Here is an 18,031-nt window from a genome sequence, read left to right on the forward strand (position 1 = left end):
AAGTTTCCATTTTTAACTGTCTGTCATACGGACGTCAAATTTTCTGTTTTGGTTAGATATGTAGGCGTCATTTTTCCGGGCTTAAAATGTATCATTACAGTAATAATATAGTCATGGGCAGATTTTCACCCTTTTAAAACCATTAAAACTTCTTAAAACCATAACATATTTTAGTAAAGATTCGAAATTCAACATTGCTTTATTTAGATTACCGCTGCTGCTTATACAACAATAACAGGAGCTAGGATTTTATGACGAGTGTCGAAATTGGCGACTAAAAGGAAATCAACAGATACAGCTGGCTATGTCATTTCAGCGAAGCATTGTTTGATTCTCTGCGCATGTGCGCGGATGAGATCAGCAGGGGATACAAACAGCAGTGCACCGGTATGCTGATCCAGCCATGGTTGTTTGGCAGCTGTTGTTAGAAAGGATCACCTCGGAAATCGTACCTGGAAATGCACAGAAGATCAATCTTGACGCAAAGAGGAGAGCAGGTATGAATTTAGAGATGTAGTGGGAGCCATCGATGCTCGTTTATTGAACCACGGTCCCTCCACTGTGATTGAACGAACTGTACCTCTTTGTACGGGAAATTCATCTCCCTCACTCAGGGACAATTTTGTTCACGAACTTCCTCGTCTCTAAAGATTATTACAGAGACATTCGCCGTGTATCGAACCACAAGCAAATATGAGCATGGATCTTTTGTTTACATCCATGCTGTGTGTCGAACCAACCGAAACGGGCCATATCCATCCAACTTTGATCAAAGTAAGATTTGCGGAAAGACACTCTACCCGTGATTGTGTACAGTGTATTAAGAAACTAGTGCTAGGTCAGGTTAAAACGTTAAGGGTCATTGGTTATGTAAGAGGGATAGTATTGTGTGTGATTTAAGGGGGGGAACTTTTGATGTCGAGGTGGGAGGGGGCTTGAAAGAGTTAAAGAAAACGATTAATAAGGGTTGCCTTTGACAAATAATCAAGCCGAAGCTAAGGATGACAGAAAAGTAAAGATTGCAATCAGATATGAAGTCATTATGCACTGACAGGTATTGTAAGTCTTTGCTCAAAATTTTCCGCTCGGCCTGTTGAAGTCACATTTACAAAATCTTTACTCCCGTACAAAGAATATACACAAAAGAGAGCTTATCGGGTAAGATAGTGACGACTCTCTGTGTGTATGTGTGTCTGTCTGTCTGCCTGTCTGTCTGTCTGTCTGTTTTCTGTCAGTCTGTCTGTCTGTCTGTATGTATGTATGTATGTATGTATGTATGTATGTATGTATGTATGTATGTATGTATGTATGTATGTATGTATGTATGTATGTATGTATGTATGCATGCATGCATGCAAGTACATCCTTGTGAGAACATGAGGGAGAGTGGGCAATGCGAAACTTATCTGAATATGGTTCCTGCTATACCACATAATGAAAGCACCAAGCTTGGCGCTTTTTCCCATTTTTCAAATATGTGAAGTTGGTGAAGCCTAACTCCAACTGCTACAAGATAAGCGACAAAATAACTTGCGCACTGTAAAAGTCAGCCTTGGTGAACTTAACCTTTCAGCGGAAGCTGTATCGTTATTCTCAGAATCATTTTCACCTGAACCCTTTACACTGAGGATGAGGAAGACCCTAACTTTGTGCAGATTCAAAAGTGGACCGTTAAAATGAAATTTATTTGAACTCAATGCCTCTCTGACACATATATTCAATTTCCTTATAATGATGCAAGTGATCTATATCTGTTGGGGTTAATCTGGATTAGTCTTCTTGTTTTTTTGGTCTTTAGTCCCCACGGACACCATCAGGGGGACTTATAGGTTTGGTCATGTCCGTGCATCTGTCCGTGCGTCCGTCCGTTCACGCACATATCGCAGAGATGCCTGGAGTGATTTCATACAAACTTGGTACAAGCATTACTTCATATGTCATACATATGAACGTCGATTCGTTTTGTCATACGGTCCAATATGGCCGCCATCGGCCATTTTATTACGATTTTTTCATGTACACAGCCATAACTCAGACATGTTTCAACCAATTTTATTCAAAGTTGGTACAAGGACATTGACCTATGTCATACATATGCATGTCAATTTGTTTTATGATACAATCAAAAATGGCTGCCATGCGGCCATTTTGTTACGATTTTTTCATGTATGGAGCCGTAACTCAGGCATATCTCAACTGATCTTATTCAAAGTTTGTACAAGGACATTAACCTATGTTATACACATAAACGCCAATTTGTTTCATGATATGATCAAATATGGCCACATGGCAGCCATTTTGTTACAATTTTTTCATGTCCTTAGCCAAAACTCAGGCACGTCTCGACCAATTTTAGTCAAACTTGGTACAAGGACATTGACCTATGTCATACATATGCACATTGATTTGTTTTGTGATACGATCCTATATGGCCGCCGTGCGGCCATTTTGTTACGATTTTTTCATGTATGGAGCCATAACTCAGACATGTTTCAACTGATTTTATTCAAAGTTGGTACAAGGACATTGAACTATGTCATACATATGCACGTCAATGTGTTTCACAATATGATCCAATATTGCCACATGGCGGCCACTTTATTAAAATTTTTTCATGTCCTAGCCGTAACACATTCCCGTCTCAACCAATTTATTCAAAGTTGGTACAAGGACATTTACCTTCGTCATGCATATGAACATTGACTTGTTTTACGATAACATTGAATATAGTTGCATGGTGACCATTTCGTTACCATTTTCCATGTCGAGAGCCATAACTCTGGCAAATCTCAACGGATTTTATTCAAAGTTGGTACATGGACATTGACTTAAGTCATACATATCTATATCGATTTTTAGACAGTAAGATCAAATACGGCTGCGTGGCGGCGATTTTGTTTCAATGTTTTAATGTACAGTGGCATAACTAGACATATTTCGACCAGTATAATTCAAAGTTGGTACAAGGACATTAAGCTTTTTCATACATATGCACATCAATTTGCTCACATTGCTTTAACAGTGAAAAAGACATTTATCAGTGTCATTTTAACTAATTTGTCATTGCATATGTAATGAACTTTCCTAACTAGAGTGATATATCCAAAAATACTGCGTCAAATTTGATGAAACTTGATACAGATGTTGATCTCCTTGTGTTGTAAATAGTGCATCAAACTTTCTGAAATATGGTACCGGTGATAATCTGTTAGTGTTTGGATATTATGCAAAAATTTTTGACAACATCCTGTCGATTAATTCCTAATTGACTCATTTAATGACCTTTTGTAATTAGGATGGCGGCCTACATTGGTTGTATGTTTTCACCACCATGGAACTCATTCTTGGCCATTGAGCGCCATCTGCATCAAAGTGTTTTTATCACAGTCCTAATTAATGAAGAGGACTCTATCCTCTCTGAGGACTTTTAATCAAAGTACCCATCAACAAGTAGGGACTGTGTCATCAACGATGACTTGTTGTGGATTTTGTTTGTCAAACTCACCAAAAAGAAAATATTTTAACTGTTTCTATTTCAGCTTTGATCAATTTGATTTAGTTAGCATTATCAATATGACAGCCTACTTATCACTTTTTGTCTCTAAGAGGAGATTCAAATAGCCTGTATATTTTGTAATTTCAGTTTCATTTGGCAACAAGATTTTGCAAAGAAAATTTTTAAAGATATATTATTATTTCATTGTTCCTATGACAGTCTAATTTGCATGACTTCAAGATGGCGGCCAGCTGAATTCTCGTCTGTATAATGAATAATTCAACATTAAAAACTATCTCATTTCCATACTAATAACACACTGAAGTAGAATATCTTTCACACTTATTCCACTCATGCTTCTATTTCAGAATATTCAAAAACGTCTCTTGCAAAAACGTCTTGTCAGCAAGATCAACAATCAAGGGGAAGCCATGGACAGAAAACATGAGTCAGACAGCAACCCATTTTGAAAAAGAAAAAATATTTCGTCCAAGCTTACAAGTATTTTGCATGGAAATGAAGAAAGTCATTTGCATGGTGAAGAAATGACATTTGTTCGTGAAGAATGTGGAAAGAGTTTTACACTACACAAAGGCATGAAATACCACACAATGATTCATATTAAAATCAGTTTTTCTGCAAATAATGTAGTGAAGGCTTTCAAAGCAGTAACTCTCTAAAAAAATCCACATCGGGACACATGAGAGTGAAAAGCCATTAATATGCAAAGTATATGGTAAGGGTTTTGCACAGACTGAAAATCTAAATGTTCATGTCCGAACACACACAAATGAGAAGCAATTCATCTGCAAAGTGTGTGGAAAATGTTTTGCACAGAGTGGAAGTCTGACATCTCACATCAGGACACATACAAATGAAAAACCATATGTCTGCAAAGTCTGTGGGAAGGGTTCTGTACGCAGTGGAGACCTAAAAGTTCACATGAGGACACATACGAAGGAAAAGCCATTTATCTGCAAAGTGTGTGGAAAGGGTTTTACATCGAGTGGAGACCTTAAAGTTCACATGAGGACACATACAAAGGAAAAGTCATTTATCTGCAAAGTGTGTGGAAAGGGTTTTACATCGAGTGGAGACCTTAAAGTTCACATGAGGACACATACAAAGGAAAAGTCATTTATCTGCAAAGTGTGTGGGAAAGGTTTTTCACGGAGTGGAATTCTAAAAGTTCACATGAGGACACATACAAATGAAAAGCCATTTGTCTGCAAAGTGTGCGGAAATGGTTTTGCACGCTGTGGAGACCTAAAAATTCACATGAGGACACATACAGAGGAAAAGCCATTTGTCTGCAAAGTGTGTGGAAAGGGTTTTGCATCGAGTGGAGGACTAAAAGTTCACATGAGGACACATACAAATGAAAAGCCATTTGTCTGCAAAGTGTGTGGTAATTGTTTTACACAAAGTGGAGGACTAAAGGTTCACATGAGGACACATACAAATGAAAAGCCATTTGTCTGCAAAGTCTGTGGGAAGGGTTTTGCATCGAGTGGAGGACTAAAAGTTCACATGAGGACACATACAAATGAAAAGCCATTTGTCTGCAAAGTGTGCGGAAATGGTTTTGCAGCCAGTGGAAACCTAAAAGTTCACATGAGGACACATACAAAGGAAAAGCCATTTATCTGCAAAGTTTGTGGAAAGGGTTTTGCACAGAGTGGATCACTAAAAGTTCACATGAGGACACATACAAATGAAAAGCCATTTGTCTGCAAAGTGTGCGGAAATGGTTTTGCACGCAGTGGACACCTAAAAGTTCACATGAGGACACACACAGAGGAAAAGCCATTTGTCTGCAAAGTGTGCGGAAAGGGTTTTGCACAGAGTGGAAGTCTGACATCTCACATCTCACATCAGGACACATGCAAATGAAAAGCCATTTGTCTGCAAAGTGTGTGGGAAGGGTTTTGTTCGCAGTGGAGACCTAAAAGTTCACATGAGGACACATACGAAGGAAAAGCCATTTATCTGCAAAGTGTGTGGAAAGGGTTTTGCACAGAGTGGATCACTAAAAGTTCACATGAGGACACATACAAATGAAAAGCCATTTGTCTGCAAAGTGTGCGGAAATGGTTTTGCACGCTGTGGAGACCTAAAAATTCACATGAGGACACATACAGAGGAAAAGCCATTTGTCTGCAAAGTGTGTGGAAAGGGTTTTACATCAAGTGGAGACCTAGAAGTTCACATGAGGACACATACAAAGGAAAAGCCATTTATCTGCAAAGTATGTGGGAAAGGTTTTTCACGTTGTTGAATTCTAAAAGTTCACATGAGGACACATACAAATGAAAAACCATATGTCTGCAAAGTGTGTGGTAATTGTTTTACACAAAGTGGACACCTAAAAGTTCACATGAGGACACATACGAATGAAAAACCATTTATCTGCAAAGTCTATGGGAAGGGTTTTGCACCGAGTGGAGGACTAAAAGTTCACATGAGAACACATACAAATGAAAAGCCATTTGTCTGCAAAGTAGTGGACAACTAAAAGTTCACATGAGGACCCATCCAGAGGAAAAGCCATTTATCTGCAAAGTGTGTGGAAAGGGTTTTGCACAGAGTGGAGGACTAAAAGTTCACGTGAGGACACATACAAATGAAAAACCATTTGTCTGCAAAGTGTGCGGAAATGGTTTTGCACCCATTGGACACCTAAAAGTTCAAAAAGGACACATACAGATGAAAAGCCATTTGTCTGCAAAGTGTGTGGAATGGGTTTTGCACAGAGTGGAAGTCTGACATCTCACATCAGGACACATACTAATGAAACGCCATTTGTCTGCAAAATGTGTGGGAAGGGTTTTTCACAAATGGACACCTAAAAGTTCACATCAGGACACATACAAAGGACAGGCCATATGTCTGCAAAGTCTGTGGGAAGGGATTTTTAACAAGATGAGATCTAAAAGTTCACATGAGGACACATACAAATGAAAAGCCATTTGTCTGCAAAATGTGTGGGAAGGGTTTTTTGCTCATATGTTCACACACGTGAGCATATGTCGCAGCGATGTCTGTCTGTCTGTCTGTCCGTGTGTCCGTCTGTCTGTCTGTCTGTCTGTCTGTCTGCCTGCCTGCCTGTTGGTCCGATATCTCAAAAACGGAGGATCAGATGAGAATCAAATCTGGTAAATAGATTGAGTTAGCAAATTGAGAGAACTGATTAGTTTTTGGTGGGTGTGGCTTGCACACTTTTTGCTCATTTGCATAATTAATGATTTTAGAAAAAAACGGATATACATTAAAAACGACTGCACACAATTTGACGCGATTTGCTACAAATGTTGATCACATCAAAATATATCATTAAGGGGTGACATGAAAGATAGTTGCTAGTTTGCATATTAAATGAACTTTCCTAATTAGGGATGTATATCTGATTTTACTTGATCAAAATTGACCAAACTTGGTATGTATATGGAAGATACTATAATTTAACATACTTGAAAGTCATCAAGCATTTTATCTTCACCAATGCCTAATTTGCATATTTAATCACTTTGCTAATCAAAGATATATATTTGAATTGACTGGACTAAAGTTGATGAAACTTTCTACATGTATTGAAGTTACTATGATACAACATTCTTGAAAGTCATTAAGCATTTTTACTGCAGCCAATTCCGAATTTGCATATTTAATGAACTTTCTTAATTAGAGATATATATCTGAATTAACTTGATTGTAGTTGTTGAAACTTGCTATATACATCACGATACTTTCATATAACATTATTTTAAGTCAAAAGACATTTTTACTTCAGCCAATTTCTAATTTGCATATTAAATGAATTTTCATAATTAGGGATATATATCTAAACTGACTCGATCAAAATTGATGAAACTTGCTCTGTACATTAATGACACTATAATACAATATTATTGAAAGTCATTAATCATTTTCTCTTCAGCCAATTCTTAATTTGCATATTTAATGAACTTTCCTAATTAGGGATATATATCTGAATTGACTTGACCAAAGTTGACAAAACTTGATGCATATATTGAAGATACTATGATACAATATTATTGAAAGTCATTAAGCATTTTTACTTCAGCCAATTCCTAATTTACATATTTAATCAACCTTGCTAATAGGGATATATAGCTGAATCGACCCGACCAAAGTTGATGAACCTTGCTATATACATGAAAGATACTATGATACAACATTATTGAAAGTCATTAAGCATGTTTTCTTCAGCCATTCCTAATTTGAATATTCAATTATCTTTTCTAATTATGGATATATACTGGGATTTACTTGATCAAAGCTGCAAAACATGCTATGCACATTGATGATTGTACCAGGTTAAAACAATATCGAAGTCATTTCACATTTTCATGTCAGTTAATTTATGATTTTCGTACCTAATGAGCTTTCACAGTTCTGCATATATGGCTTGAAGGAGTTGGCCAAAGGTAATTACACTTGCTATATAAAGTGGTGATACAATGACAGAAGTCAAAGGACTTAATATTTTTATTTCAGCTAATTACATATTTGTATACTTCATGAACTTTTAGAATTAATCGGCGGTGAATATTGTTCATCATACTGATCATATTACTTTTCAATGAAGTTGCAAACATGTGGCAAAGGTTCAAATTTACATATAATGCAATATATAATGAAACGTGAGCATTTTCAGTTCATATCTGGTTCAACAAGGTGACACCTAAAAGTTCACATCATGACACATACAAAGGAAAGGCCATTTATCTGCAAAGTCTGTGGGAAGGGTTTTTCACGGAGTGGAGATCTAAAAGTTCACATGAGGACACATACAAGTGTAAAGCCATTAGTCTGCAACGTATGTTGTAAGAGTTTTGCACATTGTGGACACCTAAAAGTTCACATGAGGAAACGTACAAAGGAAAGACCATTTGTCTGCAAAATGTGTGGGAGGGGTTTTTTAACGAGTGGAGGACTTTGTCTGCAAAGTTCCAAATTTGATCGGTCACCGTCTCTACTCACCAACATCAACATCTGTTCAAGTGTTATTAAAACTACAACCTCTGCAAGGAACATTGGTGTTGAATTCGATGATAACTATACATTTCAACAACAACAACATGTCAGTGCCACCTGCCGTGCTATCCACTTCCACCTCCGCAAAATTGGACGCATAAGGAAATACTTGTCTAAAGATTCCTGTGCTACCCTCGTCCAGGCCATTGTATCTGCAAAGCTGGATTACTGCAATTCCTTACTATATGGTTTGCCTGACGCTCAGCTTCAACGCTTACAACATGCCCAAACACAGCAGCCGAATTGTTACACTGACCAGGAAATTTGAACATATTACCCCTGTCCTTAGGCAACTTCACTGGCTTCCGGTATCCTATCGCATTGTCTTCAAGCTTTTGCTCCTAACCTATAAAGCCCTAAATGGACTCCCCCCACTATACATCAGGAATTTAATCACGCCTCATTCTTCATTCACGCATTCTCCGTTCATCTGATCATTTCTTCTGCACACACCTAGATGGAAGATGACTTCTTACGGTCGCCGCTCCTTTTCTGCAGCAGCTCCAGTTCTTTGGAATTCTCTACCCATTGACATTAAAACCTCCGCTAACATTAACATTTTCAAAAGACGCTTAAAAGTTACATGTTTCAGAGAGCCTTTTATGAACTCTTAGCGCCACTGAGCATTGGTATTTACCTTTGGATATTTGGCGCTTTATAAATTTGTTAGATAGATAGATAGATAGATAGATAGATAGAAGTATGTGGTACGTAAGAGGTTTGCACAGTGGTACATCTAAATGTTCACATCAGGACACATAGTGATACAAATGAAAAGCTATTTGTCTTCAAAGTATGTGGGAAGGGTTTTGCAATTAATGGCTATCTAAACGTTCACATCAGGACACATACAAATGAAAATCCATGTACGTGTATTAGAATAGGACGTCCCGATAGCCGGCTCAGTTCAAAAACAGGAAAAGTGATTTCTCTGCAAGTTTTGTAAAAAGGGGGCAGAACCTTTACAGAACAACCTCACTAAACGCGGCATCTTACACAATACACAATATGGTGATTTTTTGTAGAAAACAGACAAAATATTTACGGCCGCTACCACTGCCATTTGCTGTCAGCCATCTTGTTTTATGTTCAAAGCTATCGTTTTAGATGACCAAGCTTACGGAATCTATTCCAGCAGCTATCGTTTCCCTACCCAAGCTATCCTGCATGGTGTCAAGGCTGTGATTTTCATTCACAAGCTACACTTTCTTAGGTACCATTCGAGGATGCACTAGCCCAATAAGAAGAGTACATATCTAGTAGCTCGACTGTGAGAATTGTTTAGCTTATATGATAGTAGATGTAGCATGGCTTCCGTTGTCTGTTGTCTTTTATCTGTCATCCTCTGTCAACTATACTTTCCTTCATAGAAACTATAATTAATAATAATTTACGTAATGAATTTATGCACCACACACTATCTCAAGGATTACTCCCAAATTTGATGAAACCACTCACACACTCGCATTTCTCTATGCTAATCATGCTAAAAATTCGGTTCATGTGGTCGATATATATGCATGCATGCATGTAGGTAGGTAGGTAGGTTGGTAGGTAGGTAGGTAGGTAGGTAGGTAGGTATGCTTACAAGCTTGTCTATTTGTGTATATGAATGTATGTTTTTATGTCCACAAGATCTCAGACCGCCCTGTGTGCACTGCATCTGTATTTTGGTGTAATCTTGCCACTGGTCAGATCGCAATGACATTTCTTTCGTAGTTTAGTTGATAGTTGATTTGTATTTTATGTGGATTTTGTTAAGTTTCTAGCAATATTAAATTTTGAACTTTTAGGATACATTTTTTTAATTTGCCATCGTAATGAAACATTGTGTGACACCATCCGCTAAAGTATTCTTTTGAGGTTTCTACTGATGTTTTTAAATTTATAATTTAATATATTTTTTAAAATTCGTAATGAATTAGCAATTAGTACTGTAATGTTTATTATATCTGGCATTAAACATACTGTTAAATTCATTTATAAGTCATTGCAATTATTCAAAGTTTTCATGAAGGCTCCATTGAAGAGATTCATTGATTTTATTTTCATATTTACATATCAAATTAGGATTATTTTTATGTTTTGTTTTATTCACATGATTTTGATTACCGGTATACTTTCATGTCCTTAAACTATGGGTACATAACTTTTGTGATGGAATACCAATACGACATTGGAATAAAAGCATTAAGCATATGATGTACACACCTCCTAGTTTTGTGAAAATTAAGAATTTGGAAAGAATCATTGACTTTCCAGCACAGTGAATTCAGTACATTTTCAATTGGATGACCTCACAACATTAGCGCATCCTGTCACCTAACGACAAGATCACAGTCAAATCCGTTCGGCCAAACCCCCTACCCTTGAAAAAGAATACAAGTGATTCAAAAACCAAACTAAGTTGTTAAAGTTGTTCTGACTGCGACCCCTCCACAAACTGTAGATTTCATGAAGCACTTGCACAAACATACTTGCTATTACACATCGCAAACAAACTTGATCAAAACGATGACTACATTTTAACAGGAGAAACAGATTCCCTTGCTGCCTTTGTGTAATGCACTGAGAAAGTTAACCATCTCAACTTTTAATACCTTTAAACTTAGTCAATCGTAAAATTCACTCGGTTTTCTTCTAAGCTCTGAAAACGATGGCTAGATAAATGAGGTAAGATGCTGCAATTTTTACCTTAACTCCTCTTAATTAGGGATAAGAGGGGTTTAACCTCAAAAAATGTGTTGCACACATTATAAGACTCTAATTGAGATGATGAAGAAATAAAGACGGTGGGCTTAGATTCACTTTGACCACTTTGACCTTCACGTTTTCTTTTCAATTTGAAACAATCTGACATTAAATGGCCGTCTTTCTTACAATAATTACAAGAAAGTGTACCAAACTCTTTGCCAACGAGATTGAGATTTGGGATCTGATGATGTGGGAGTGTTACTTGAACTCTGTGAACTGTTGTCATTTGATTTTCTACTCTCCTTTGAAAAATTCTTGCATGAAAAGGAGGAGTTAATAAATTTCCCTGTATTGTTACGATATGAAAAGGAATGGGATGGTTTGCTGAGAAATGAAGTTTTGTGGGTCAGTGAATAATCATCAGCCAAACGTGCAGCAACTTCTAATTTATCTGCCTTTTGTTCATTGATAAATGTCTTGATGCCACTCCGAATGCACCATTGACCATGGACAATGGACCTGGTAATATATTACCTTGAATGGAAATGATTATTGGACCAGTTTAATGTCATATTTTAAATTCCTCAATCATTAATGTCATATTTTAAATTCCTCAATCAAAACAAGTTGTTGTAATTTATCGTATTTCTGACAGACCTTTCCAGAAGAACACCAACGATCAAACAGTTGTTCTTTTGTTCGAGCAAATTCAACATAATTTGATTTTTCGCCTTCTGACAATCCCTAAATTTCTGACGGTAAACTTCAGGCAAAAACTCATAGCCCTTGTTAATTAATTCCTTCACAGAATCATAATCTGAAGCCTGCTCTACTGACACCTGAATGTAAATGTGTCTGGCTTTACCCACCAAAGCACTCTACAAAAGTATAGACCAGGACTCACTAGGCCAATTCAGACTCCGAGCAAATTTCTCAAAATGAGGAAAATATTTGTCAACATCCTTTTTTTGAAAAGGGGAACCAACCTGAAGTGCTTTGTGATGTCAAAATTGTCTAAAGAGAATAATTTTCCTGACTGTCCATGCTCTGAACGTTTCATTTCTAAGTGCAGTCGATGTTCTGCCAATTGTCGTTCCTTTTCTTTTTCCTCTCTATCTTTCTCTCCTTGTCTATTTTCCATTTCTAATATTTCCTGCCTATCTTTCTCTCTCAGTCTTTCTTCCATTTGTAATTCTATTTTCTTAAGTTCCAAATTTGCGTGTATTTCTAATTCCGTTTTCTGAGTTCAAAGGTAGACTTTGGCTCAAAATTTTTTAAGGTGAATTCCTCAAATTGGCCTGAATTAACTAAATGTTTCGCAATATTGTACTGTATTTCCCTCTTGCGCATAGATCTTTTGACTTCTACTTTAAGGAAATTGGCCAGTGCAATTAGGTCGTCTTTTCTGAGGGAATCAAATGCGTCCTGATCAAGGTCCTCAATATCATCTGGTTTGAATTCCGCCATGATTAAATTTCGCTGAGTTCACAATATACAGTAGTTTGGAAAAGGCTGGCAAAATGCTGTCAGATGGCTCAAAATGTTCGTCTCCAGGACGAGCCCCCAATTTTGTTACGTGACAAAAAACGAACGAAAGGTGAACTGAGCAGTTTCCGTGTAAAACGACATTTATTGAGAAAAATTAAACGAATTGCTAAGCCAGGGATAGAATACAAACTTGATACTGTAAAAGTGTACAGGCTACTTATCTCAGCTGGGACGGCAAAGCTTCAGTCTCAGATTTGTAACAGTCAGTCGGAGAATGAACAGTCCTTTGGCTTGCAGGCTACAGTATAAATCCACAGTATAAATCCAGCGTGGCAGTGAAGATCTTGAAAAGTCTTGAAATTAGTACTGCTGGAGTTTCCAAAGACTTGAAGTAACACACAAGAGACACGATCCCGAAATGTCTGACTGCAAGCCTGCTGTCCCAGTGTTTATACTCATGTGGTTATATAAGAGCATATAAGAACAATCTAGAACTTTTATTGACATGCTAATTACTGTTCTAAAATTATCTCTCTCACACAACTAATTAAATTTCAAGAACATTCCAAACATGACTAATTGAATTCAAGTCTGTGAGGTCATGAAGGACAGTGACCTTGAGAATGTTCCAGACTAATTAAACAACAGGTCATGAGTGTGTGTGGGGGGGGGGGGGGAATGACCTACATAACAATAGGGAAAAACGAAATTTTAGATTTTCAAACAACAAACAAACCCTAAAACGGTGAAATGAGAATCTGCGTGCTCAGGCTTTTAAAAGTTTGAGAGTCCGAATATCTGTTCCCGTAGCACATTCCACTGACAGTTTTTAGCAAAAAGTCAAAAGTCTTTCAAACACTCTAAGTAGTACTACTGAGACGGAGGTTTACTGATTGTGAACACGGAGGGCGCTATGAAGTAAAATCGTAGTGTGTAAGTGGTTTGCCTTTCATGACATTTATCTTGTGTGTTTGATTGACGAAAAAGTCCGTTATTGTGTTGATTTACCGTGTCGCATAACGGATGGTGTAAGCTTACACTCCAATTTGACTGAATATATAAACGAGAACTAAACTTGTCACTCAAATCCGAAAAAGGAGCGATGCTGAGTCTGAAACCGATCTCTTCAGCGGTGCCACAGTATCCCTATCTGGACAAATAAAATCAGCAGAGGTACCAAACAAGATGCAGCAAGCCTAGACTTCTGACTCTAGTACCCTACCCTCACCTCTCCTAGAATCGCCGGTGTTCGACCTGAAAGCACGGAAATCAAAAAAACAAGAAACAAAACAAAAACACACACACACACCGGCCTTTGCCCTGTAATTTCTGTCCTAACCCTAATCGGAACGTGCGACTTCCAATAGGAAAGTTATGCATCTTACAGTTCATCTGTCATACGCCGACACGAATGTCAAATTTTCTTTCATATTCAAATTTCGAGTAGACGGAAAGATTCAGTCGTATCACAGTCATTTGGTGGGCCATTCTGTTTCTAGACTTGAGGTGTTTCTCGCTTCTGTACACTCGTCTATGGGGCGAATAGTCCCAGAGCTGAATAGCCCACCAAACGACTGTGGTCGTATGCGGGGGCTCCGGCACAGTGTGACCTATGACCCTTTACTGCGACTGAAGGCACACTGTACTTGGCCGCGGAAAACTCAGAAGAAAGAAGTACCGCCCACAACTAACATTACAGACTGCTCAAATATGTAAATCATGGTAGTGTAATTTGAAGATTCACCACGTGGGCTATTTACGTACATAATGACCATAATTAGAAAACGATGCAGGCGGTCTTGTTACCCTACATACTTTCAATTAACTCGTTCCTGTAAAATTTTGCTGGAGAACAGGATTTCAACAGTGTGCCTTCAGACCAACGTAAAGTTGTCATCATCCTCGTCCTCATCCTCAGCCTCGGGGGTGAGGATGACGCTACAGCGTCAGCTTCATCGGCGTCAGATCCGATTATTCCCGATGCGTCTGATGGAATGATAAGTGTAAAAACGACTTTAAAAATGTACTCAAAGTTTCATATCACTGTAAATGTTAATCAAAACACAGTGGGGTATGTATATGGTGTCCAATCAATGCCAAAATTACTACTTTGATTTTACATCACGACATGCAACTCTCTTTTCTATTTAACTACTCAACATTCTATTCCGCTGCTCCGTATCCTATTCCACAACTGTGTATGCTATTCCATTTTCTATTTTACAAGTCAACATGCTCTTCTGAATTTCATTTGACAACACAACATGCCATTCCAAATTCTATTTTACATTTCAACATGCTCTTCTAAATTTCATTTGACAATACGACATGCCATTCCAAATTCTATTTCACAAGTCAACATGCTCTTCTGAATTTCATTTGACAACACAACATGCCATTCCAAATTCTATTTTACAATTCAACATGCCCTTCTGAATTTCATTTGACAATACGATAGCCATTCCAAATTCTATTTTACAATTCAACATGCTCTTCTGAATTTCTTTTGACAACACAAATGCCATTCCGAATCCTATTTTACAGTTCAACATCCCATTCTAGACCTAGCTCTGAGGAGCAGGGCATTGTTACTGGCTATCGAACAAGATTCAAAATGGCGGATGCGAAATGGTCCCCTCGCACAGAGAGAGAAATGCAAACTTTGCATAAGTCTAAAAACGCAGCTTAGCACATTGTGTATCTAAACAAGATGAGCGTGCTCGAAAACTAGGATCTATCACGATTTTAAATTAAAAATTGGCTGTTTTTGGAAAAGAAACTGCGCGTTAAAATCAGCAGTTTTGTCTATGGTGCACTGTGGGAGGCTTATTGTGTGCGCGGCTCGTGTGAAAGACCAGGCAAAATTCACCCTCCATCATAAGTATCCGCTGACCTCCCTCCGAGCTCAGACATTATCTCCGTTCTGTGACGGAGCAGGTCGTACAATTTTCATAGTTCATTGGGCATGCTAAGTAGACATTGCCAATATAATCTACAAGATATTTTCTCTTTACCTTGTAAAAGAACCTTGTTTTACGGGTACCAGTCAACTCGCACTTTTTCCAACCCGCCCAGAACCAACTCGCCCAATTCCAACTCGCCCGTTGTTTTGAGATAGGGTGTTGTAGATTCCATGTACAATAACCCGATGGCCCGAGGCCAGCTATTTTCATGTCATGCCAGGCCAGCAACTCGTGAAAGACGTTCCTGCTGTTCCTAAAGAAGTGAGCCAGTACGCAGTAACTATCCCTATACGTAAAGAAGCCGAACGAACTTTATTCTTTCAAGAGATTTGCAAAACGTGAAATTCACAAATTAAAAGTTTTCCGCATTGGAAAATATTTCAAGCACCTGTGATTCTCTATGTAAGAAATATTTGTTGTTAGAAATAAAACGTTTTATGCATACCAGTTGCTGCGAAAACGAGCCCTGCCACTCTTTGATATGTTCTTCCACTCCAATGACCAAGCTACCCGAGTGGCAAAGGCTACCGATTCGCAGCAAGCGTACCAGTAGCTCTGCATGGCAGGGCTGTGTGTTTACCGGCGTTTATACGGCCTCCGTATAACGCCGGTAAACACAAAGCCCTGCCATGCAGACCTAGCGTACCAGGTACTAATAAAATTGCAAAATATATCAGGGCAAGTTGGCATCGGGCGAGTTGGAATCGGGCGAGTGGTATCGGCGAGTTGGAATCGGGCGAGTTGGTTCTGGGCGGGTTGGAAAAAGTGCGAGTTGACCGGTACCCCGTAAAACAAGGTTCTTTTACAAGGTAAAGAGAAAATATCTTGTAGATTATATTGGCAATGTCTACTTAGCATGCCCAATGAACTATGAAAATTGTACGACCTGCTCCGTCACAGAACGGAGATAATATCTGAGCTCGGAGGGAGGTCAGCGGATACTTATGATGGAGGGTGAATTTTGCCTGGTCTTTCACACGAGCCGTGCACACAATAAGCCTCCCACGGTGCACCATAGACAAAACTGCTGATTTTAACGCACAGTTTCTTTTCCAAAACAGCCAATTTTTAATTTAAAATCGTGATAGATCCTAGTTTTCGAGCACGCTCATCTTGTTTAGATACATAATGTGCTAAGCTGCGTTTTTAGACTTATGCAAAGTTCGCATTTCCCTCTCTGTGCGAGGGAACCATTTAGCGTCCGCCATTTTGAATCTTGTTCAATAGCCAGTAACACTGCCCTGCTCCGCAGAGCTAGGTCTAGAATGGGATGTTGAATTGTGAAATAGGATTCGGAATGGCATGTTGTGTTGTCAAATGAAATTTAGAAGAGCATGTTGAATTGTAATAGAATTTGGAATGGCATGTCGCATTGTCAAATGAAATTCAGAAGGGCATGTTGAATTGTAAAATAGAATTTGGAATGGCATGTTGTGTTGTCAAATGAAATTCAGAAGAGCATGTTGACTTGTGAAATAGAATTTGGAATGGCATGTTGTATTGTCAAATAAATTTAGAAGAGCATGTTGAAATGTAAAATAGAATTTGGAATGGCATGTTGAGTTGTCAAATGAAATTCAGAAGAGCATGTTGACTTGTGAAATAGAATTTGGCGTGGCATGTTGTATTGTCAAATGAAATTTAGAAGAGCATGTTGAAATGTCAAATAGAATTTGGAATGGCATGTTGTGTTGTCAAATGAAATTCAGAAGAGCATGTCGAATCGTAAAATAGAATTTGGAATGGCTGTTGTGTTGTCAAATGAAATTCAGAAGAGCATGTTGACTTGTGAAATAGAATTTGGAATGGCATGTTGTGTTGTCAAATGAAATTCAGAAGAGCATGTTGACTTGTGAAATAGAATTTGGAATGGCATGTTGTGTTGCCAAATGAAATTCAGAAGAGCATGTTGACTTGTGAAATAGAATTTGGCGTGGCATGTTGTATTTCAAATGAAATTTAGAAGAGCATGTTGAAATGTCAAATAGAATTTGGAATGGCATGTTGTGTTGTCAAATGAAATTCAGAAGAGCATGTTGAATCGTAAAATAGAATTTGGAATGGCATGTTGTGTTGTCAAATGAAATTTAGAAGAGCATGTTGAAATATCAAATAGAATTTGGAATGGCATGTTGTGTTGTCAAATGAAATTCAGAAGAGCATGTTGACTTGTGAAATAGAATTTGGAATGGCATGTTGTGTTGTCAAATGAAATTCAGAAGAGCATGTTGACTTGTGAAATAGAATTTGGAATGGCATGTTGTATTGTCAAATGAAATTTAGAAGAGCATGTTGAAATGTCAAATAGAATTTGGAATGGCATGTTGTGTTG

The 18,031-nt window shown here is 38.0% G+C and overlaps 1 protein-coding gene across 1 annotated transcript; it reads left to right on the plus strand.

Moving 5' to 3' along the window:
* The first annotated feature begins 273 nt into the window (after nt 1-273).
* On the plus strand, nt 274-6,172 carry LOC139126854 (zinc finger protein 227-like). The gene is made up of 3 exons (XM_070692783.1): nt 274-497; nt 3,865-5,348; nt 5,410-6,172. The coding sequence occupies exons 2-3, from the start codon at nt 4,439-4,441 to the stop codon at nt 5,772-5,774; spliced, it is 1,275 nt and encodes a 424-aa protein (XP_070548884.1). The 5' UTR covers nt 274-497; nt 3,865-4,438; the 3' UTR covers nt 5,775-6,172.
* The last annotated feature ends 11,859 nt before the right edge of the window (nt 6,173-18,031 follow it).

The sequence above is a fragment of the Ptychodera flava genome, unplaced genomic scaffold (genome assembly GCF_041260155.1).
Source record: "Ptychodera flava strain L36383 unplaced genomic scaffold, AS_Pfla_20210202 Scaffold_139__1_contigs__length_133982_pilon, whole genome shotgun sequence".
In the NCBI taxonomy this organism is placed as follows: Eukaryota; Metazoa; Hemichordata; class Enteropneusta; family Ptychoderidae; genus Ptychodera; species Ptychodera flava.